This window comes from Biomphalaria glabrata, chromosome 15 (genome assembly GCF_947242115.1).
Source record: "Biomphalaria glabrata chromosome 15, xgBioGlab47.1, whole genome shotgun sequence".
NCBI lineage: Eukaryota > Metazoa > Mollusca > Gastropoda > Planorbidae > Biomphalaria > Biomphalaria glabrata.
In genome coordinates this window covers 30,014,867-30,040,578 of record NC_074725.1, presented here as the reverse complement: position 1 = coordinate 30,040,578, position 25,712 = coordinate 30,014,867, and the positions used below count along the sequence as shown (strand labels likewise).

Sequence of the window (25,712 nt, the reverse complement as noted above, 5' to 3'; positions counted from 1 at the left end):
CAATTAGCAGTCTATTCAATATCCATCTTTCTACAAGCCCTAGCCATATTCTCCTATCATGTACCCGTATTCTGCAACGTCATTCGCCTGTCTGACTACGTCACTACTTTTACCGTCGCTAAAAACAATGCACAATATATTTATTTACAAAACTAACATAACTTAACTAGGCCACTACAGATCAGTTGAAGGGCCAATGTCATTGGTCAACCATGTAGCATTTCGGGACTCCCGAGTCTTATGCTGAATCTTCAGATATTTCGAATCTGTTTTGGTCGTCACAGGTATGGGAACTTGAAGACTTCCCACATCGCAATAGTCCTGTTATACATCAGGAGGCGATGATTTTTGAAGCCCCTTTGTAAAGAAATAAATGTTCAACCTAGTGAATGGAAAGTCGATTGTGATCACAAACTCGTATTCCATGCACATATGGTTTTTTTACTTCGAATAATTGGAAGACATATTATCTATTTGTGAGTGATTCGATTATTTCTAATATTATAAAAGAGTTGACACATAGTCATTCTTACGTAGTGTGCTTATAAAATTGCCAAGTATATTTACAATATACAAGAATGACATCTACTGCTTACTCATATAATTAATTCATGTATTTCAACTGGTCAATATGCATTGTCATATTAAGGAAACATATAACACTTGGACCAAAATAAAGGCAAATATAATTCATCGTATAGAATACTTTCATAATGAGTAGGAATACAATTGGTATATATTATTATTATTATTATTATTATTATTAAATAAACAATCTAACACTTTAGATTTAAATGAAACGCTGTACTGACAATTTAAGCGTCCTTTAATATGTTACATTGTTATTTTGCTCGGACACCAGAAATATAATTTAAAAACATTGAAAATGATTGAACTAAAATAATGTAATAATGTGATGTATTTAAACTGTTATAGTCAATACATTCCCTTACATAACCCCTTTTGGGCCCCTAGTGGTTGTGGGCTCGGGCGCAACGAACCCCTTCGCGCCATGGTTGCTACGCCACTGCGTCTGTGGTTCGGACGAGACCATTCATTATAGGAGGCCTCAACCCATTACCTGATACGTCACAACCTGTGGGGGACAGGGCCGTCCCTAACAATGGACCTCATTCACCAATCATAAACAAACAACATTTAGTCACGTGATCTTATTGATAAAACAATGGGGGAAAAAAACTGTCACGTGACAACCATCATGAATTAAACATGGGATCGTAAATTATATAGAAGAGATAGAGCACCACGTGGCTAAATGTTTTTTGTTTATGATTGGTGAATGAGGTCCATTACAGGTCCTTAAGCGAAACATCCATCCACCCACCCACTAATCCATCCATTCATCCAGATTTAATCTATCCACCCACCCACCCACCCACCCATCTACCCACCCATCCATCCATCCATTTCAATCTCTTTACCCATCCATCTAGCTACACACCTACCCGCATACCTTTTAACTACCTACCTACTTATCTACCTTCCTCTCTATCTACCTACTTACTTACCTGCCTAAACACGTGTAGAGAGTTTATATCATGCTGTATACTATTTATCTATTCTCCCATATATCACAGAAAAAGGCAATTTTGCATATTGATCTTTCACCTCCAGCTCGGTCTGTCTATATTTAGATCACACCACTCTCCGCTTAATATTGCGATGGACGGAAGGCCGCTGAGATTAACTCTATAATCACCCCCCCCCCCCATCCATTTCTTCCCAACCTCCCCCTCCTTCTTTCTTTCCCTATCCCTCTTTCTCTCTTTTCCTCTTTATCTCCTTTGTGAGTATTCTCTTTGTTCCCTTGTGAACTCCTGTCTGTTTCTCCCTTACAACGTAATACAGGTCAAAGAGATCTTCAGGGAACTTGCCAGCTCACCATACAATGTAAGAAAAGAGACTCAGAAACAAAGAAGAATAGAGACTCAGGAGAAGAGAAGAAGAGAGACTCAGAAGAAGAAAAGAATAGAGACTCAAAAGAAGAGGAGAGACTGAGAAGAAGAGAAGAATAGAGACTCAGAAGAAGAGAAGAAGAGAGACTCAGAAGAAGAGAAGAAGAGAGACTCAGAAGAAGAGAAGAAGAGAGACTCAGAAGAAGAGAAGAAGAGAGACTCAGAAGAAGAAAAGAAGAGAGAATAAGAGAAGAATAGAGACTCAGAAGAAGAGTGACAGAAGAACAGTAGAAGAGAGACCCAGAAGAATAGTAGAAGAGAGACTCAGAAGAAGAGAGTCAGAGGAAGAGAAGATGAGTGACAGAAGAACAGTAGAAGAGAGACTCAGAAGAAGAGAAGAAGAGAAACTCAGAAGAAGAGAAGAAGAGAGACTCAGAAGAAGAAAAGAAGAGAGAATAAGAGAAGAATAGAGACTCAGGAGAAGAATAGAGACTCAGAAGAAGAGAAGAAGAGAGACTCAGAAGAAGAGAAGAAGAGAGACTCAGAAGAAGAGAAGAAGAGTGACAGAAGAACAGTAGAAGAGAGATCCAGAAGAAGAGAAGAAGAGAGACTCAGAAGAAGAGAAGAAGAGTGACAGAAGAACAGTAGAAGAGAGACCCAGAAGAATAGTAGAAGAGAGACTCAGAAGAAGAGAAGAAGAGAGACTCAGAGGAAGAGAAGATGAGTGACAGAAGAAGAGAAGAAGAGAGACTCAGAAGAAGAGAGTCAGAGGAAGAGAAGATGAGTGACAGAAGAACAGTAGAAGAGAGACTCAGAAGAATAGTAGAAGAGAGACTCAGAAGAAGAGAAGAAGAGAGACTCAGAAGAAGAGAAGAAGAGACTCAGACGAAGAGAAGAATAGAGATTCGGAAGAAGAGAAGAATAGAGACTCTGAAGAAGAGAAGAAGAGAGACTCAGAAGAAGAGACTCAGACGAAGAGAAGAATAGAGATTCGGAAGAAGAGTAGAATAGAGACTCTGAAGAAGAGGAGAAGAGAGACTCAGAAGAAGAGAGACTCATAAGAAGAGAGACTCAGTCCAATATTTCGCTCCTTCAAAATTGTCCCTAAAATCGTCGACAATATGCAATATTCCTGTTGTTACTCTAGCAGACCTAGGCCTGGTCTATGTTTTGAAATGAAATCGGTTTTTAAAAATAAAAACTGCACTCGACTTTCATCACAAGTTAATTCTTTTATTTCGGCCAGCCGTTGATGGTGTGTTATATCAAGTCATTCAAACAAAAACTATATATTAAATAAAATAAATACAAAAACTAGACATACTTTACAAATATAAACCACTTCAGTCGCTCGCTATCTGAAATTATCATAAATGGCGGGAAACCGAAAAAATCGCAAATGTTTTCTGTGTATCCGTTGTATAAAATAAAGAAAGTGTACATGGGCTAGGCTTATTAACAAGAAAAATGAAGATGTTTTGTACAGATTTTAGCACTTTAGAATCAAATTATTGAAGCTCTTCTGTTTGTGGTTTTTTAGTTGGCAATTTGAAGTTCAATTCAGCGTCCTTGACATTGATTAGTTGATCGTGAAAATCTCTTGTCTCCCTTCTTTGTTTCATTCTCTCTTACTCTCTATCTCACTCTACTCCACCTTTGTCATTCTGTCTCTTTGTTTCCCTCTCTCTCTCTTTCTAATCCTCTCTTTCTCACTCTTTCGTTTCTCTTTCTCTCTCCAACTTTTGTTCCCTCTCTTACTCTCTTTCTATCTCACTCTACTCCACCTTTGTCATTCTGTCTCTTTGTTTCCCTCTCTCTCTTTCTAATCCTCTTTCTCACTCTTTCGTTTCTCTTTCTTTCCCCAACTTTTGTTCCCTCTCTTTCTCTCTTTTTTTTCATATACTTTCTCTCTTTCAATTTTTTTCTCTTTACTCTCTCAAACGTTCTCTCTCTCCTTCTTTCCAATTAAATCTCTCTTATTTCTGTCTCTTCTACTTTCTCTTTCCAACTTTCTCTCTCTATCTCTGTCTGTCTGTCTCTCTCTCTCACTTATTTTTTGCTTACACAATAACAATCATAAATTATAGACATACATTTACGCCACTGACTGCACATCAATCTTCCCGGTTAAATATACATTTTATTGGACTATTGTCAAGGTCACACCATCGATTACATCTGATACATTCAGTTACATTTGGCTCAGTGTCTTCCGAACCTAGGTTCGAATCTCACTTAAGACTGAGATTTTGAAATTCGGGATTTTTAAGGCGTCCCTAAGACCACCCAACTCTAATGGGTATCTGACTTTTGTTGGGGAAAGTAAAGGCGGTTTGTCGTTATGCTGTCCACATGACACCCTGCTCGTTGATCATTGGCCAAAGAAACAGATGACCTTAACATCATCACAAACTCTATAGACTTTAACTTTACTTTATTTTTATTATATATATATATATATATATATATATATATATATATATATATATATATATATATATATATACATCAAACAGCCGTTTCCTTAAACGAACTTTGGTGTCGCCCCTGGCTGACAAATTGCCATGAAGCGTAAAAACTTTTACTTCTTAGGGGGCAATGGCGTAGCCCATTGGACCCCCTGAATTTTGCATAATATTTAATATTATATGTAAAAAACAATTTCGATCGCTCGCCTGGGGGCCCCCCTCAAAGTGGGACACGGGGGGCTTTTCAAATTCTCCCCAACATTCCCCACCCTAGCTACACCACTGTTAAGGGGGGTGAGTTTATGAGGATGTGAACTGGTGTGTGTATGTGTGTGTGAGTGGGGTTTACATAAAACATGAAAGTAATGCAGTGGTGTTGAAGCTTGGCGCCACGGATCTGCGGCCATTCGCTCATCAGATTTAGGTTCTCAACACGCTAAGGCCTAGTCACCACCCGGCGCCATTGTAACAAAAGGCACATTTCTAATTCCATAGCTTGGACAAATTCATACAAGTTCACCTTTTTTTCCATACTGCTATTAGAGCATGGAACGGGTTGCCTGAATCAGATTTCTAATTCCATAGCTTGGACAAATTCATACAAGTTCACCTTTTTTTCCATACTGCTATTAGAGCATGGAACGGGTTGCCTGAATCAGATTTCTAATTCCATAGCTTGGACAAATTCATACAAGTTCACCTTTTTTTCCATACTGCTATTAGAGCATGGAACGGGTTGCCTGAATCAGATTTCTAATTCCATAGCTTGGACAAATTCATACAAGTTCACCTTTTTTTCCATACTGCTATTAGAGCATGGAACGGGTTGCCTGAATCAGATTTCTAATTCCATAGCTTGGACAAATTCATACAAGTTCACCTTTTTTTCCATACTGCTATTAGAGCATGGAACGGGTTGCCTGAATCAGATTTCTAATTCCATAGCTTGGACAAATTCATACAAGTTCACCTTTTTTTTCCATACTGCTATTAGAGCATGGAACGGGTTGCCTGAATCAGCCATGAAAACCAATGACTCAGCAGAGTTTAAGTATTTACTTAACATGCACGATTAACTCATGGATAAGAGTGGGTCGTAATTATCTTTTCTTAAAAAAAAACCGTCTGTAAAGAAAGATTAGACGAAATAATTAGTATTCTTTAAAAAAAAGTTATGTCATAAATAAAAAGAAAGCCCCTTGTAATAATGACTAGGTTGCCATGTCCTGGCTAAACACTGCGCGGCTTTGTGCCACCTTGGCCTGCGCATTCAACCTATTTATTTTATTTTCACCCCTTGGGAAATTACAAGAAAATGGAATGGGAAAGATAAATGTGTTCTTTGAAACATTTTTTTAGGGTCTATGTCTGAATGCATGTGGTATGTATAAATTCTTGTATCACGTGATATTTCGATGGTTGAACCGATACTATTCGTTATAGAACGCCTCAACACTGACCTGCAACGTTACAACCTGTGGGCAGTTTAGACCAATTGCTCGACGTACACATTTGTGACATGGCAAAGGGCTATTTATCTAAACTGCCCACAGGTTGTGACGTTGCAGATCAGCGTTCAGGCCTTCTGTAATGATTGGTCTCGGTTGAACCTTTTCTTGCATTATTTCGAAGAGACGTTTGATTCCTAAGATCTTAAATGAGAGTTTATTACAGCGACAAGGAATCTCGAGCTATATATAAAGATATCACCATCTTGAAATAATACTTAGTTGAACGTCTAGTTAAGATATAACGCGTGTTTGTGAGCGTGGGAAATCTTTTTCCAAAACCATAATATTTCGTAAGAAAATAATTACTAATGCATCCATCCATCCATCCATGGAGGGCTCTGGCCTGCTTTAACACATCCTTCCATTCAGATCTCTCCTGGGCCTTTCGTCTCCACGCCCTAACCCCAAGCTGCTTCAGATCTGCTTCCACATCGTCAATCCATCGCTTTCGGTGTCTGCCTTTGGGTCGCCTGCCTTTTTGGTTTTTGCCTGTATACGATTTTCGCTCCTCTGTTGTCTGACATTCTTTCAAGGTGACCTGCCCAACGTAGTCTGTTCTTTTTTTATTTCCGTCACTATGGTGGGTCTTCATACAATTGATATATCTCATGGTTTCATCCTGTATGGCACCATAGTACTAATGCTTCTAGTTACTAGATTTAGTTCATCTTAATGGTGATATGAAACGGTAATACCGCCAAGAAATTGAGGTATGCAAGTCCTCTTCCTTTGAGACTCACAGAGGGCGCCATATTTGTCTTTCTTCTACCCAATGTAGTCTGCTCCTTCCACTTCCTGTCCTAGACTTTTCCTTTTCCGTCTTAGCAAGGTTCCGTTACTCTAAATGGCATCTTTGAAAATGGCAAGAGTTGTCCTTGTGAAAAACACCCTGGATGTTATTCACTTGACTATATAATCAGTATCAAGCTACTAGTTCTGACATTATTGCAGTAGGCCTACTTCCGTTTTACAATAGAGCAAGAGGGACTCTTCAACTCAAAACATTATATAAATACAAAGTATAAGAATACGATCACAGAGTTATTTACCTTGAAATCTAAAAATAGCTCTTATCTCTTTGTTTCTTTGTGAGTCATATACTTCGTCTGGTTAACTAGTGAGTAAAGTTCCCCCTTTCAGACCTTGCGATCTATAAGGCAGATGATGTTAAGGTCATCTGTTTCTTTTGGCCAACGGTTAACGATGTCACGTGACCAGCTCAACAACCAACCGCTTTTACTTTCCCTAACAAAAGTCAGTTACCCATTAGAGTTGGGTGAACTCAGTGGCCCCCTTAAAATCCGTAAATTCTAAATTCGTCTGCACGGAGATTGAAACCCAGATTGGAACCCAGGACCCCAGGTTCGGAAGCCAAGCGCTAAACCACTGTCATCTGGTCAGATTTTAAAAATTTCTTTCGCTCTTCTGTGTGGAGTTTTGTTTCTTCTTACCCAGGATGTACATTTTTTTAAGGTCAGTGAAAGACACATAGTGTCTCCCTCTGGTGTCATCACCCCAACAGTTCAATATCATTTGCATATTTGAGGTAGTGCGGTGTGGTGACCACGACTGGTGTTGGTCTGTGATTTCTCTCCTGAATTAGATAGACTTGTCTTTGGTTAGGGAATGTCTAATTTCGTAGCCAATTCTCCCTGTCTTTTTTAATATTGTACACTTCAGTGAGTCTTGCCAGGGCCGGTCTTAGGTATAGGTAAACTAGACCGCCGACTATATTGTGGGCCTCCTTCAGTCGTAGAATAACCCTGTCAGTGCCAGAGAATGAATATTAGTTAGTTTTTCACATAATAATAATAACTATATGCTTTAATTTAGTCACCTCAATAATTTATATTGACAAAATAATGGGTTAAAAGATAATACGACAAATTAATCATAAGATTACAAACTTGACGCCTTTTATCCGCAGGTGTAGCGGGTGTTTGCGCGCATGGGTGACTTGCTGTGCGTGTGAAATGTAAGGAAGAAATAATTACTGTATATTGATCAACTAAATCTGAGTTGGTTTTCAGTCGTCAATAGTAATTATATCTGCGCAGCATGTGACTCATCAGTCCCCGCCCCTGCCTTCCACATATTTTCTTTTTCTTTTGATGGTTTTCAAAATTTGCATAAAAATTAAAATAAAAATATTTTATTGTTTTAAAATGAATAGATGAAAAGCTATACTCTATACGAATAAGGAGGACTTTTTATATCTTTGTTTTCACTATAACTTTGTTGACAACTAAACATAATGGTTTAATCCCAACATGACCTTAATATATTATCGACTTTTTTTTTTTTTTTTGGATTTTCTCCCCTTTGACATTATGTACCTTTTGTTGTTAACAATGGCGTTTTTTTACAGATCCTTTCAGCCACGATGTTATGAACGAGTATGTGATAATTGAATCAAAAGATGAGCCCCCAGGTTTGTCACAAAAAAAAATTAATTAAAAAAAAGCACAGAAAAAAAAATAGTTCTAGGAATTCCCAGTTTAAAATCCTGATTTTCACCCTTTTTGCATTATTTCCCCCTCTCTCCTGGGAATTCCCGGTTCTTACTATAGATTTTAATCCCCCTCCCCCCCCCCCCCTTTTTCTTCCTCTTGTTTTGTCTTGTAATCTTTTAACATTGTTGTTTCTTTCTGTAACTGATAACCAGTGGCGTAGCTAGGGTGGGGGAGGAGGGGGTCCAGATTAGAAAGTCATCGCGGGTCCCACTTGAGGGTCCCCCCCCCCCCCCAATGAAAGTTCTAATTTTTTTTTTTACATTAAATATACTCCACTACCATGTAATCTTGCTATTCAAAAATACTAGACTGCATTAATCTCTGTACCTATTGGAGTTTAGGCATATATTTATTTGGTACATTATCTCATATCATGATGTCGAATGTCTAAATGCAGGTGCCCCTCAAAATGGGGCTCCCACATCTCTAGCTACGCCACTGCCTATAACTCTGACCAACCCTTTACTTTTTGACTAACAACGTTAACGCATTTTGAAATATTTCTATGAATGAATTGTTTTTATAATCAATTTACTTCCCAATGACAATAACTAAATATTGCATTGAGATAACATAAAATATAATTTGAATAATGTCAGATTTGGTCAATTACTTATTGAATAAAATTATAGTTATAAAGTGAATGTTAAGATTGAAATCCTCATACACAGAATCCTCTTACAGAACGCTGTGCTTTGTTTTGTTAAATTTTTTTTTTTGTAGCAACATCAAAAGTCAGGACCTAATAAAACAATGAAACAAAAAAGAATAATCAATGTAAGCAGGAAATAAAGCATTGAACTGTACTTCTCTAAATCCAATTATTTCAAAGAATCCTTCCAGTCTATGGTTTCCACCTGACTTTAGTATACATCTTAAAGCAGGCTGTATATAAATCCTCAAGCTGGCTGTGTGTAGATCTCCAAGCTGGCTGTCTATAGATCTGCAAGCTAGCTGTATATAGATCCTCAAGCTGGCTGTGTGTAGATCTCCAAGCTGGCGGTCTATAGCTCTGCAAGCTAACTGTGTATAAATTCTCAAGCTGGCTTTCTATAGACCTGCAAGCTAGCTGTATATGGATATTCAAACTGGCTGTATTTGCATCTTCAAGCTGGCTGTCCATAGATCTACAAGCTAGCTATGGGATTAGGCAGATCTTATATCTGGCTGTGTGTAGATCTACAAGCTGGCATTATATAGATCTTCAAACTGTCTATATATAGAACTACAAGCTGGCTGTATATAGATCTTCAAACTGTCTGTATAAAGATCTTCAAGATGTCTGCATATAGATCTAAAAGCTGTCTGTATACAGATCTAATAGCTACTTTTTCATCCCCGTCTTTTGTTTAAGTAGATTTCTCTTCCCTTCCTCTGTTGTGTCAACCATTATTCTTAGAGACACACGGGAGACAACAAGAAACAGGGGAAGTAATCTAATGGCCAATGATGTTTGGATGGATGCGGAGGGGGAAAACAAGAAAATCAGGATTAAGGTTTTGCTAATGGTGTCTCTAAAAGTTGCACTCTGGAACAAATGAACGAAAAGACGGGCAAACAAATAGATAGACAGATAAATAGATAAATAGAAAGATAAATAGACACATTTATAGTTAGATAGATAGATAGATAGATAGATAGATAGATAGATAGATAGATAGATAGATAGAAAGAAAGATAAATAGACAAATTGATAGTTAGATAGACAGACAGACAGATAGATAGATAGATAAATAGATAGATAGATAAATAGATAGATAAATAGATAGATAAATAGACAAATTGATAGTTAGATAGACAGGCAGACAGACAGACAGACAGATAGATAGATAGATAGATAGATAGATAGATAGATAGATAGATAGATAAAAAAAATATAAATAGACAAATTGATAGTTAGACAGACAGACAGATAGATAGATAGATAGATAGATAGATAGATAGATAGATAGATAGATAGATAGATAGATAGATAGATAGATAGATAGATAGATAGATAGATAGATAGATAGATAGATAGGGGGAAAGATAAGTGACGGAGAGATAGACAGAGAGATTGATAGTGGGGGGTTTAGGGAGATATAGAAACAGTGTTGGGAGAAAGATATAGAAACATTACACATACACAGAGAGAGAGAGAGAGAGAGAGAGAGATTGTAAAGTAGTGACCAGTTTAGAATCGTGTCAATGAAAGATGGCGCTCGGTGCACGCTGACCGGCCACGGGTCAGTTTATTATATCCACGGCTGCCCCAATCAGCATCGCCACCACAGTTATAACAACATATTATGATGTCTTCATTTTGTTTTCCCCTTTTTAATCTAATCCTAACCCATATCCTTTTTTTTTAATCATGATTGAGAGAGTGAGAGAAGAGAAAAAGAGAGAGAGAGAGAAAGAGAGAAAAAGCGAGAAAGTGAGAGAGAAAGAGGGACAGAGAGAAAAAATAAGAGAGAGATAGAGAAAGTGAACAAGTGAGAGAGAGAGAGAGAGAAAAATCGAGAAAGAGGGACAGAGAGAGACAAAGAGAGAAACAGAGAGAAAAAACGAGACATATAGAGAAAGAAAGTGAAAAAGCGAGAGAGAGAGACAGAGAGAGAGAGAGAGAGAGAACGACAGATAGAGCTATGGAGACAGCTAGACAGTGACAAGGAGAGAAAGACTAGTTTGACACATGAAATGCTCAGGACATAATTATCTTCCTTTTCAAAGTAATTTCAAAACTTATAAGATAAGAATAGACAAGCAGAGAGATAAAGAGAAATGGAGTGAATGAGATAGAGAAATAACAGGAGACAGGCCGAGACAGAGAGACAAAGAAAGACAGAGTGCCAGAAAGAGTCACAGAGAGAAAGAGGAGGATAAAAGAGAAACAGAGAAAGAAAGATACATATACATAGAGAGAACCACTTTGAGCGGAAGAGATAATAATAATAATAATAATAATAATAATAATGAGATGAGGAAGAAGAAAGAAGAGAAAAGAGAGAGAAAGAGGGAGAAAGAAAGGATTAATGAAACAGGATTAATAAATATATATAGATATCTATCCACACATACTCCTCTGGCACTGTGTTTTTATGGGTTTTATTATCTTACGAGTCTACTAAGCTTTGGCAACAGAGCGATTGCCTAATTGCCAAATACAAACAAAAGCACGCACGTAAAAACGAACAGATGGGTTGCATTTCTTTTCATATTTAGCTGTAATGTAATCATACTAATACTATTACTTTATATCATTACGTTGTTTCGTGTCTCAGTGCATGCATATCTGTGAATTATTTAATAAAGTAGATCAACATGCATGTATTTTAATTTCTCTGCTTTCTATGCATGACAGTTAGTACCACTTAAAAGCCTATTTACTTTTCTGTCACATATTTTTTGAAGTAGCAGTTTGTTTTATAGCCTGATACTTATATTGGCACATGTATACACGCATATCGTCTTGATTCAATGCAATGGCGTAGCTAGAAATTTGCCATCATTTGGGGGCCGGGAGCTTGACCTCTTTGGGGGCCCCCTGTATTTTGCGTAATAGTTAATATTAATGTAAAAATAACACGCATTTGGGGGGACTGGGGAGTTTTTTCAAATTATCCCTCGCCCCCCTCCTTCCACACCTAGCTACGCCACTGATTCAATGATTGTGAAATATGCATGTTTTTTTTTTGTTTGTTTTTATTCACATTTTTTCACTTAACAAATATTAGTTATTTGCATGTATTTATTTTAATTTGTTTTGTAGTTTTGTTTTATTAGCATACGTTTATTCCATCTTTTTAATTTAACATCACAAAAGTTTTAGAAGTAGTAAAAATATTTATTTTTGTTTTGTTTTGAGTCCAAGATGACAATGTGTAGGATTTCATTTATCTCCCTTAGCTAGAATGTTAGTACATGCGTTGCTTGTTCAATGCTCTGATTTAAAAATTAATAGCCTCGTTTTGGATCAGGGAAAAATAAAAACTTTAAGGAGACAAAAACACAATAATATGAAACAAAAAGTGTGTGGAAAGAGCAGAACAAGGGAAGTCTTATTAATATTCGTTGTTTTTTTTCTCTGTAATAAAAATAGCTAAGGATAATAACCAAAAAGCTATAGAGTTAAAAATATATATATACATATCATTTTTTTAAATACATACCTCAAAAGTATACTGATAATCTACCCGAAAAATTTTCATTAATTATATATGATCTTTCATAAACTTTTCCCCAATTTAAAAAAAAAAGGTAATATTCTTGACTGGTGAACCTACATCCTATGTTCTACAGACATACAAATAAATAAACACACACACACACACACACAAAAACACACACACACATACATACATACATACATACATATATATATATACACACATACATATACACACATATATACATATATATACATATATATATATATATATATATATATATATATATATATATATATATATATATATATATATATATATATATATATATATATATATATATATGCATGCATGCACATAAGAACAACCTATTGTAGAATTCAGAATGTATGGTACTTTAATGGTCACAGACATCCTTTATTTGCTGATATCACTCGTAATAAATTTTAACTAATTCCATAGACATTGCATGTTCAGTGGAATTAATCAAGTACTATTTTTATCGATAACGTTAACCCTAACTATTCAACAGTCTCGTATGCTAACGTGTTTGTCTATTGTGTTATTGTTAGTTAAAGTATAATCCGAATTAAAAATTTAAAAAAAAAATCCATAGTAGCCTATAACGAAATTACATTGCTGTTTAATCTTTTTAAAACCTCTGAACCCCACTGTTTCCCTTAAGTCAGTGGTCCTCAACCTTTTATGCTCGGCGACCCCTTTATACAACCACCCCCCCCCCCCCCCCCCAACTCTGCCGCGACCCCCCCCCACACACACACACATACAACAAAAGAAGAATAGACAAAAAACAATCCATATTTTCGATGGTCTTAGGCGACCCAAAGGGGGGTCGCGACCCACAGGTTGAGAACCCCTGCCTTAAGTACAATTGGTGGTTTTCTAATTATTCCTCGTGCATGAGAAGATGTAGGTTGATTGTGAGCTGTGGCAATGCGGTTCTAAATAAGTTATTCGTGATTGAAACTAACATGGCTGCTGTTTATAATGTTTTGATTTGATGTTCTCAGGCAGTGCTATGGACGAGACATCGCAGCAGTACAAGGTGATCGATGTAGCTCCACTTCTGCAGACTAAATATGCCGTTCTGTCAGGTAAACAACAACTTGAGCGTCTGGTCTTTTGTTGTTTTGGTTTTCTTAAGGTGTGTTCACACAAGACGTCCACAATGGACAAACGAAATGAAACACTGGCATCTTGGTGTAGGACGAGAGATCTTGCTAGAGAGAAAGAGATAGATTGATAGAAGGATGGTTTGAGAGATGGAGAATGAGAGAAAAATATTTAGCTACAAAGAGCTTCAGTGAATAAATGAGAGAGAGAGAGAGAGAGAGAGAGAGACTGATAGATTTGATTAATCACTATAGTGAAAAGAGAAGCGAAATGGATAGAGAGAATATGACATCAGTAAAGAAAATGACTGGTAAGTCATGATAGCAAAAAAAAAAAAAAAGACGTGGCTGTCAAGATAGCGAAAATGACTGAGAAGTCAAGATAGTGAAAATGACTGAGAAGTCAAGATAGTGAAAATGACTGAGAAGTCAAGATAGTGAAAATGACTGAAATGGCAAAATAGTGAAAATGACTGAAATGTCAAGATAGCGAAAATGACTGAAATGTCAAGATAGCGAAAATGACTGAGAAGTCAAGATAGCGAAAATGACTGCGAAGTCAAGATAGCGAAAATGACTGCGAAGTCAAGATAGCGAAAATGACTGAGAAGTCAAGATAGCGAAAAGGACTGAGAAGTCAGGATAGCGAAAATGACTGAGAAGTCAAGATAGTGAAAATGACTGAGAAGTCAGGATAGCGAAAATGACTGAAATGTCAAGATAGCAAAAATGACTGAGAAGTCAAGATAGCGAAAATGACTGCGAAGTCAAGATAGCGAAAATGACTGCGAAGTCAAGATAGCGAAAATGACTGCGAAGTCAAGATAGCGAAAATGACTGAGAAGTCAAGATAGCGAAAATGACTGAGAAGTCAGGATAGCGAAAATGACAGAGAAGTCAAGATAGTGAAAATGATTGAGAAGTCAAGATAGTGAAAATGACTGAAAAGTCAAGATAGCGAAAATGACTGAGAAGTCAAGATAGTGAAAATGACTGAAAAGTCAAAATAGCGAAAATGACTGAAAAGTCAAGATATAGAGAAAAAGAGTGAGAGACCAAACTACGAGAAAGTCAACGGAAGCAAAAATGTTTCAGGGAGGTTCAGAGTACGGTATAGGTTAAGATAGACAAGTAGAAAGAGAGATATAGAGTGAGAGAGAAAGGGAGAGAGGGAAAAAAAGAGAGGTAGAAAGAGAGGAAGAAGACTAAGAAAAGAGAAACAATAAGGGCATTGTTGTGGATTCTTAACAAAGAAAGTTTGGCATGTAAAAATAAAAAAGAATTAAATCATGCCGGGATAACCTACACTAACTGGAGGCCCATTTAAGGCTGCCTATGAGCAGCCTGTAGGAGGCGTTGTGTCTAAGTGCTACAGCGCTTGGCTTCTGAACCGAGAGGTCCCTGGTTCGAATCTCGATGAAGACTGGGATATTTAATTTCGAGATTTTAAGGACGCCCCCCGAGGCCATCCAACTCTATTGGGTCTAATACGACTTGAGTTGGGGAAAGTAAAGGCGGTTGGTCGTTGTGCTGGCCACATGACACCCTGCCTGAAAACGGGGGTACGTTACTATTTCTTTACTTATGAGCAGTCTGCAGTAAACTTTCAAAAATTAAAGAAGTGAAGAGAAACAGATGACTAAACACAGAGAACTCATTCATCATTGTCACGTCACTAAGAAGAAAAGTACAATGCGAAATGCGAATTCAATGAAAAATGGGGAAAAAAAAAAAGAAATTCCCATAGAAAATAATGAACAAATACATTGAGGCACTGTGGCTGAGTGGTGGTCCCGGGTTCTAATCCTAGCGAAGACTCGGATTTTCAATTTCGGGATCTTTAGGGACTTCTGAGTCCACATAGCTCTAGTGGGTACCTGACATTAGTTGGGGAAAATTAAAGGCGGTTGGTCGTTGTGCTGGCCACATGACACCCTCGTGAACCGTAGGCCACTGGAAAAAAAAACACACAAAGTATAAATTATAAAGGTCTTTGAGCACACAGCGTGCTTGTAATATTCGCTTGAGAAAGTTTATATCTACATTATACCTATACTACAAGCCGACCCACGGCGTAGCATACGTCCCCCCCCCCCCTCTTTTTTATCTGAGCCTCGCTCTCTGTCATAGCGAAAGTGACGCGGGGTAACTGTAGTCCAACTTGCAGAAATAAAAGAGTTATCTTTCCATGACGTTTTCATCGTGGTGTCCCGCATGGTTTGGCCACGAAGAGAATTGTTTATATATATCAGAGATTGAGGTATTAAGAAACTATGTATATAAATGCTTGCTGTTTCCTCCTCCAGGTGGGAAAGCCAAGAATGGGGCACCTATAATGACCTTTCCTTCTCGGCCTTCCCTGGCCGAGGTCTCAGACGAGGACTACGGCAAAGTTGTGACGTATCTATGCGGAATAACTCCGTAAGTATGGCCCCTTTCTACAAAACTTATATCAACTCACTCCGTCTGTTAACATGTTTTTTTCTTTCATTTCCCATTCTCATATCAACTTAAAACTTTGCTCAATTATTTATTGAACCTGACAAGACCAGAATCAATTTAAATAAAATTAACCAACTAGCTAATTAATTATTGGTGAATAATTATTTTGTTTGAAATAGAAATAAGGGGAAAAAATGCTACTTAATGAAAAATGAGGATGTATATATGGATTTAATCCCCTAATTAACTTTTGACATGTTTTTTTCCCACTTCCCATTCTCGGATCAAGCTGAAATTTAGCATAATTATAGTCGTTGACGATACTCAAATCAATCCAAAAATTAACCAACGAATTAATCAACCAGTACTAATTAATTAATTTTTGTTTTACTTGACAGAATGGTAGCTATACAATGGCAATAATTAGATAAGCTTTTCCCCTGTAAATAAACGTTTATACGATTTACTAAAGCGATATCCAGTTCTTTTAAGAGCGTCTGAAAAGCTGTGCGGACTCGCATGTGTGTTATAACTCTTGATTTGAGCATAACAAGTTATCAAATGTGAAAGCAGCCTGGGTGATAGCAAAATTAGAGCATGAATTAAACATAGCTTAAGGGACCATAAAGACAGCACGACTCGAGCTAAATGGGGAGATGGAATAAACACGGTTGGACCGAATTGATGTTGGAAATTAAGTGCCAGTGCTTCTTGTGACTGAATTAGAGACAGTATTATAAGCGCACATTCTTAAAAGCACGGGATAAAACGATATTATTAATTAATATCTATTCGTTTAAAGACACATTAGGAAGTAATATGTAAGCATGTAGTTTAAATATTGGACTATATGTGTTATATTAAATATAAGTTAGGTGACGGCCAGATACGGTAGATCTATAGAGCGCAACCACTGCCTGCTACACAAGTAAATATCGGTATCACACTAGTAGGCTACTGCGCAGACTGTGACGTTGGGCTCCAGGATCCGTACAGGGGAAACAGAGACAGACAGAGAAAGTTTATCGTAGCCAAGTATTAATGTCTCAGTAATTACTTTATTCTTTTTCTGGAATCACATAGATTAAAGAGAACACTTTATATTATTATTATTATTATTATTTTGTACATATAATAGACCCTACTGTCGTATACGTAGGCTATACGTAGGCTAACTTGATATATTAGTAGACATCAACTATTATTTCCAATGTTGTTGGTTAACTCCCAGTTCTATATCAATATATCAATTTCAAATACAAATTTGTGTTCGGAGTCGGAGATAATTGATACAATTCTTGACTATTGTGTTTCTTTAATTTGTCGTCATCTCTTATATTAGCTTTATACATTAATATTTTTTTGAAGTGGTGAGAACCACTCTAGCTATCAAGAGCTAGTAACAAGTTCTTGACAGAAAACACAAACTCTCTTGTAGGTTAGGCTTTCAAACCGATAACAAACAAGCTTCGAATTGATGGTTTTGAGGTCATACGATGAGAACGAGTGGGCATTGGCATCGTATTGGTTTCAAAATCAACCACCACAAGAAAAAAAAACAAAAAAAAAACAAACTTCGAATGGATGGTTTTGAGGTCATACGATGAGAATGTCTGAGCATTGGCATCGTACTGGTTTCAAAATCAACCACCGCAAGAAAAGATAAAACAAAAAAAAAAAAAAAAACTTCGAATGGATGGTTTTGAGGTCATACGATGAGAATGTCTGAGCATTGGCATCGCATTGGTTTCAAAATCAACCACCGCTGGAATTCGATGTCGGAATAATTTACATCGGCACTCGCTGAACCTCCAAGAAAACATTTAGCATCTATCTTTCATTTATCCTTGATAAAAATTGCGCTCAACAACCAGTTATTCAAATATGTGCAGCATTTTATTTTGAAATAAATGATTCAGTCTTTAGTCTTTTATAATACCTAGATCTGCAAGTGTCTAAAATGTTGGTTGTAGAATCTATTTTATTTCTTTTCTCTTTTGAAATCAAATCTGAGTTAGTGATTTTGAAGATTTTCACCTTATGGTCTCATGACCAATCTACCCGCTGTCTCGCGCCGCCATCACCATCCCACCCCCGAGGTGCTGTCGGTGATAACGTTTAGGAGCTTAACATGTAGGACAAAAGGTTGGTTGTCTCCTAAAGCTAACGAGTTCCTCCTGCCCGTCACTCAGAATTCAAACCTCTGCTGCCTTCAGATAAATATGATTTTTAGTTGACATATTTCATATGAAATACAGTCGTTTTTTAGCGGTCCCCGAAAGGGGAAAAGACGCTTTTAGTTTTGTGTGGCCTGTCTGTCCGTCCGTCCCGTTTAGATCTCGTAAACTAGAAAAGATAGTGAAAATCCAACATCACAGTATTTTAGACCATTGAAAGTTCTGATGCAACGGCTACTTTTTTCTTTTCTGAAAGCGAAAAATCTAATTTTTTAAAATCACTTATGCAAGCATTTTTTTCATAAAAATACACCACTTTTACAACTATTCACTATTAATAGTAACAAACACGGGAGGCTCTTTATTAGGCGAGACAATAAAGTACCATATTTTCAACACATTTATGCAGACGGTTGTAGATTAGTTATCTTAAAAAATATTATTTTTACATTTTTATTGTTAATTTATGTAAGTTCTATTATACTAAGTACTATATTTACACACAAAAAAATGTTTACTATTTTTACAAGAGAAAAAATCTATTTAGTATGCATAAAAGTTGGACATTATTTAAAACAACAATAAATAATTAGTATTTTATATGTCGCAGGGATACCGAACACCCAACACACATCCATCTTTGGTTCACATCTAACTTCACATTCACCTTCACCTATCCCTTGGTCTGCCAGACCGCTGGGGCACGACACAAGACCTGACAACCTTTTTAAATCCATTCTTCTCTATCATTTGTCTTTGATAGAATTTCATTCTGATTTTATTGAAACCTGACTTTTTACCTGCCTGGGTGGATCACTTCGGGTGCCGATTTTCAGTTTGTGTTTCCACACAAACTGTCTTTGTAACCTTGTTTTTTTTTTAAATTTTATATCAATAAACAGCAGATCAGGTCGGTTTAATTCCCCCGTTTTGTCAGTCAAAATAGGCCTATCCCAGAATATTAAGTGATCGGTTGACTCTAGAACCTGTTGTGGAGAGTATTTGTAATAAGAAGGAGTATCTTTCTTCTTCTTCTTCTTAGTATGTCATGTAGTGAATGAGCTTGTACTGTCCTATCTTGCCATACATGATTCAGACTTCAAGTGACTTATAGAAAATTACCAAACATGTTGTCATAACCCTGCCGTGCGCACCGCCATCCAAGCTAGCGCTGATGGTGCGCACAGTTATAGATTGGACTGAAAAGGATGTCAACATTAGAGGAGAACGATTTCCGCCCAAGTAGAGAGCCAAGATGAAGAGATTGTGCCTAAGATAGATGTTGTTTTGTGTACCTGTGGTGTCGTGTAAATAAATGTCTATGTGCCTCGTTGAGTTGCCTCACTTAAGTTATTACTATAAATATCTAACCTCATGTGGGCCGTCGTATGGTACGTGCTTCGGACTGTCATCGTTACGAGTCCTGAAATTGAGCATTGTCCATTATTATTTCCTAGGGCGTAATTATGGAAACATCGCCCCGAAACTCGTAAGACAAACGGATGAAATGGAAGATAAACTCCAGTGGCGTAGTTATGGTGGGTGGATGGGAGGGGGAAGAATTTGAAAATCTACCTTGGCCCCCATTTGAGGGGGGCCACCAAATGAGTGTTCGAATTTTTTTTACATTAAATATTAAATATTACGCCATTATCTCATGTCATGATGTAGAGGCTAAGCCCCCCCCCCCCCCATTCCGGCCCCCAAACCCATTGCTGCGCCACTGATAAACTCCTTTAGAACTGGGATACATCATAAAATAGTTAGAACCATTGTCAGAAGATGACATATTGCCCTATTAAAAAAAACATTTCAAATCTGCGTTTGTGACTAGTCTTCGTAGACGAACGTGGCTCTTTCAAAAGTAATGAGATTTTCAAATGTCTGAGGGAAATATTTGATGGTATGCAAAAACCCGGTCTCGTTTAGGCTTTCCAGGCTTAGAGGTTTTGAAGTTTTACATACACACACGCACACACACAAGTAAGCTTCTAAAATGGGAAATTCTGCCAAAATTGATCATGTCCGTTGTTTTAAAAATAATGGCAAATAGAAAGTAGGCCAATATATTTCTTACTGTGTTTAAAATGTTATTTTAAAAAAAATGTTTAATTTGAAATTCTTCCTTTGATAGCAAGTATGCAAAACGTAGGAGACCAGAAAATGGTGTCATTATGGGCCTACAAAGTATTTGTAGTATTTGCCCTCACGTATGCTGCGTATGCGTGCATCTAGGTTTAGTAACAGGAGATAACTTATCTTATAAAGAAGATGATTACGTACTACGCGTCATGCATGTTAACCAATGACTTAAATTCTGCCAATTTTCCTGGCTGGCTAAGGCAACTTATTCCATACTCTAATAGCACTAGGGAAGAATGACCATTTGTACAAATTTGTTCTAGCATATGGAACGAGGAATGTGCCTTTAACTTTGTGTCTGAGTATTTTATTTTATTAGGTTTTGTTTTTGTATTTGAAGATTACGGGCTTGAATATCGTTAATCCAACTTCTTTAAGTGGGCCTGTTTTGGACACGAAAAATACGTCTTTAGGCTTGGGAGAATCCAACGTTGCAAAACGGTTTAGAGTCGCATTGGCGGATGCATCTTGAGGCCATTTTAGTCCATTTTGCTGAGACACCTCTCGCGAATATGGTATAAAGATCTTACTTGTGGGGTGAAAAGAGTTCTCTTAATTTTAATTCATTTTATAAATATTCGTATTATTTTTAATAATGTCATTTTTACTTATCTTATAAAATACAGACGTTACTTCAAATAGGAAGATGATTACGCCTTGCGAGTGTCCCTAGATCAATCTAGTCATGCGTGTTAAGCAATGACTGAAATTCTGCCAAGACATTGTTTTTACTGGCTGACTCAGGCAACCCATTTCACGATCTAATAGCACTAGGGAAGAAGGAGCATTTGTGCAAATGTGTCCTAGCGTATGGAACAAAAAATAATAATTTAGCACCTTCGCTCTGCTATTGTCATCACTCCAAGAGATTTCTACTGGTTGAGAAAAAAAATTCAATTGAATGTAGGCCTAATATGGAGTCTGATTTATGTTTCATGGAAAATTATTCCAACATCCTCCCAAAAGATTGAAGAAGCGTGGTGTTATTTATAAAACATTTTTTCCCCAACTTTTGGCTCTTTAACTTTGATGTAAATCTAGATATCTAAATCCTTCATTTACGGGAATGAAAAAATAGGCCTATTATTGTACGTAGCTTGCCATGGTAATAATGCTCCGTCTGAGCAGATTTAAACTGGCCTATACAATTTGTATGAAAATGTAGAGAGCAGATGTGAGATTCTCCTACGCTGAAAATAAAATAAATCAATATTGAATTTTGTTTAAGCTTCGCATTTTTTTTTTTTTTTTAGATCTAACCAGAATCTAGATCGAGATTAGATCTAAAATTATCATCATCTGGATATATCAAAGATTTCAACATGTTCTGTGATGTTAAAATTTAGTTTTTAAATCCTGATTTGAGAAGCAAAGAAAGTCCGTACGTTCAAACTGCTTAAAGTTTAAAGTAAAGGACTTTAGTGCGACTGAGCTATTACTTTAGAAGTTTAGACAACTTTAGTAGGCATATTAATATTATACTTATACTAACTTATGTTATACTTATAGATTAGTAGGCTAAGTAGGACTAGACTGACTCTAGTCTAGAGTCCTACTAGTCCTAGTGTCTCTATATCTATATATTTTTATAGATAGATCTAGATTTACTTAAGTCTTAGTCTTAGACTCAGAGTAGACCAGTGCCTCCAGTGGCAGTGGTTGAACTTGAAGGTTCCCAAACTTTTTTTCTCTTGTAGCGGGCATTGCCCTGTTTTCCAGTTTTCGGCAGACCACTGCTTACTTAATATTATCATATGATTATCATTATGTATTTCTGAAAATTCATCAGCTTTCAATGTGTTTTTTTCCCACTGATTTCTTAATTCTAAGTGGTGTATAAATAATTGAATTTATGAATGAAATTCAAATTAAAACAAAATGCTCATTTTATTTTATATGATTTCGATATAGGGCTAGGTCTATACCAGTGGTTCCCAAACTTTTTTCTCTTCTAGACCCCTTGCCATGTTTATATTTTTAAATTTTTTGGTAGACCCCTGCTTAGCATTGTGCATTTTTGAAAATTTATCAACTTCAAATGTTTTTTTTTTAAAACAGATTTCTAAGTCATAAATAAATTTATTAATAAATTATAATTTAATATGTAGGCCTATCACATGAATTCACCCAACAAAAACACCTAATTAAGGGCTGTTTTGATAATGAAATTTCAATATCAGGCTTCAATTAAGTTATGTTTAATATTATATTGTGATTTCCAGTTTTTATTATAAAATTGGCCACGTTACTGAAACCTTTTCATGCTAGATATGACGATGGAAAAACAAATATAACTTTTCCGGTGATATTCCAAAATATCTGATAAGTCAGTATAAGGTATATCTTTTTGAAGCCAGAAGAGCTGAAATCCCTGGAAAAATAAATTTTTCGCATATAGTGTGCAGTTTTTTAAAATGTTTGCTATAAGTACAGAAACAGCAAGAATAAATGGTTACATATCAACACAAACTCTGTAAACTCAGGTGTACCTCAAGATCTTAGGCCTACTGCTGTTTCTAATTTTCATAAATACAAATATTGGTTAATTAAAATTTCATTGAAGCCTATATACTGTAAAATCAAATTTTTTCAAGGTTTCATTTCATGATTCATAAAAGAAGTTCCTCCAGATAATATAATTTTTATAGCTTAGATTTTGTACTCTGCAACGCTATAATATCATAGCAAGCTGAAGTGTCTCTGGTCGAATCTCATTAATGAGGAAAGAGTTTCAAAAACACAAAAATAGCGATTCTAAATTATATACAATATTACTTCCTTACTTAATTCTGTGCACTCCCAGAGGTGCATAGGGCAGCAACTACACCTCTCCACCAAACTCGGTTCTGAGCAGCTTTCTTCATCTGCCCCCATGTCATTCCAGTACCCTCAGCTTCACTGATGACTGACCTCTTCCAGGTTTACTTGGGTCTGCCCACTTTTCTCTTTTCTTGCAGATTCCAATCAACTGCCTGCCTTGTAACATTGGTAGCTGGTTTTTGCAGGGTGTGCCCTATCCAGCTCGATTTTCGCTTTTTGATATCTTGTGCTATAGGCTTTTGTCTGGTTCTCTTCCACAAATTGAGTTATCTTTTCTGCCCAACCTAATATCCAGCATAGGCATTTGTTAACAAAGGTCTGGAGCTTTTCCTTTTTGTTTTAGTGACTCCATGTCTCTGAACCTTATAGAAGGATGTATACAATATACAATGTTTTTAATTATTTTGATTGACAGACTCCATGAATCAGAAGCAGGCTTTGTGATTGTGATAGACAGAAGACAGGACAGCTGGGGAGCGGTAAAAGCCATTCTACTCAAACTATCTGTAAGTTTAAAAAAAGAATTTATATTTATATTAGTATTATATATTCAATTTAAGAGAATCTATCTTTAAATTACTTTTTCCTTCTATAAAAATCTTCCCATGAAATTCCTCAAGTACAAATAATTCTTGTCTGCATGCATTGTTTACTTGTTGACATGTGATAACTGTGCCTGGTCGTGTGGTATGGGCTTGAGACTGTTGATGCAATGGTATCGAGTTTGAACCCTACCTACTACCATTTTCTGAAGTCATACGAGAGCTCTGGAATGGGACAAAATAATCTTCATTTCTGAACGAACAGCTGATACCTATAAAACAAAAAAATATTATCTTCACTTTAAGTGTGTTGAAAATATTACGAGAGCTCTGTATCTCTGTACCTCTAATTTCAATTTATTTGAAATATCAAGCTATGAATAATGTGCACTTTTTAGTAATTCACTGTTAAATGGCATAAACTTTCTAAATGAAGCAGGACAAGGGTAGGAACTTACCACAAGTGTCTGAATTTATTAACTTTAAAAAAAAAGGTTATGAAGTTACTTATACCTCTATTTGGCAGTCCATTCAGAAGTTAAAAAAGAAATGAAAATAATTTAGATTTTAGATTATAGAATAGATTTGTATAAGATTAAGTTTCTCATTTGAAGAATATCTGATACATATAAAATAATAATATCTGATACATATAAAATTATAATATTTGATACATATAAAATAATAATATCTGATACATATAAAATAAGAATATCTGAAACATATAAAAAATAAAGCTACAGTACCCCTTTCAGACCTTGAGATCTATAGAGCTGATGGTGTATAGGTCATCTGTTTCTATGGATATCTGATACATATAAAATATAAAGTTAAAGTACCCTTTTCAGACTGTGAGATCTATAGCGCAGATGAAGTAAAGGTCATCAGTTTCTATGTCCGATGGTTAACAAGGGTGTCATTTGGCCAGCCCATTGACTAATCATCTTTAATTTCCCAAGTTAATGTCACATACACAATAGAGCTGGGTGAACTCAGCATCCTGAAAATGTAGAAGCTCACAATCCTTGCCTTCATAGAGATTTGAACCCAAGACCAGTGGGGCCAAGCGCTTTACCACACTCCCAATAAAAATATGAAGTATTTATGTTTAAACATCACAAGGTCTTCAGGGTTTGCAAAGGCCTTTCTTCAGGGAACAGTACCAGGAAAAATAAGAATAGGCAGACAAAGAAAGAGATAGAAAGACAACATACAAAAATGGACAGGCCTGTCATTGAATGAAATTCTATCAAAATACAGAGAGGAAGGGAGAAAGAGGATTAACAGATCTTGTGTGGTGCCCTAATGGTTCAACAGACTAAGGGATAGGTGCAGGTGATGTTTAAACATGTGAAAAATGACTGAACTAGATTACCTTGATAAAAAGTTTCCCTTTCAGACCTTGTGGTCTATAGGGCAGATGATGTAAAAGTCATCTGTTTCTGTGGCCTACGGTTAACGAGGGTGTCATGTAGCCAACACAACGACCAACTGCCTTTACTTTTTCCCCAACTAATGTCAAGTAGAGCTGGGTGGATTCAGAGGCGCCCGAAGATCTTGAAATAAAAAATCCCAGGATTCTAACCCCTGTCTCCGGTTTGGAAGCCAAGCACTTTTCCGCTCAGCCTATGCGCCTCCTAGATTACCTTGATGATTAACTTAAACTAGTATCAGCAAGGTTGAGTAACACTAAATCTTTGCTAGTGAGACATATATTTGTGGAGTGAAGTCAGACAATGCAAGCCACAACCATCAACTTTTCATACAGTATTAAGAGGCCTTTTCAAAGACATACTCTACAGAGAACTGCCTGAACTGGGAACTCTGCATAAACATAGGGCTAGGTATTTGACCCCTCAAATATTTCAACTGAAAATGTAGAAGAAAAACATGAAGATTA

General features: G+C 36.6%; 1 protein-coding gene across 8 annotated transcripts in view; it reads left to right on the top strand.

The window, feature by feature from the left end:
• Window positions 1–25,712, top strand: part of LOC106078450 (guanine nucleotide exchange factor DBS-like) — a 141,601-nt gene that overhangs the window by 36,206 nt on the left and 79,683 nt on the right. For 4 of the 8 annotated variants that reach the window (XM_056012206.1, XM_056012202.1, XM_056012204.1 and 1 more), the window contains 4 exons: window positions 8,264–8,326; window positions 13,588–13,671; window positions 15,996–16,110; window positions 23,686–23,776. In XM_056012206.1, coding sequence (XP_055868181.1) covers window positions 8,264–8,326; window positions 13,588–13,671; window positions 15,996–16,110; window positions 23,686–23,776 — 353 coding nt within the window. Of the gene's footprint in view, window positions 1–7,163; window positions 7,369–8,263; window positions 8,327–13,587; window positions 13,672–15,995; window positions 16,111–23,685; window positions 23,777–25,712 lie in introns of those variants that run through there. The other 4 variants (XM_056012209.1, XM_056012203.1, XM_056012205.1 and 1 more) reach the window with 2 other exon arrangements.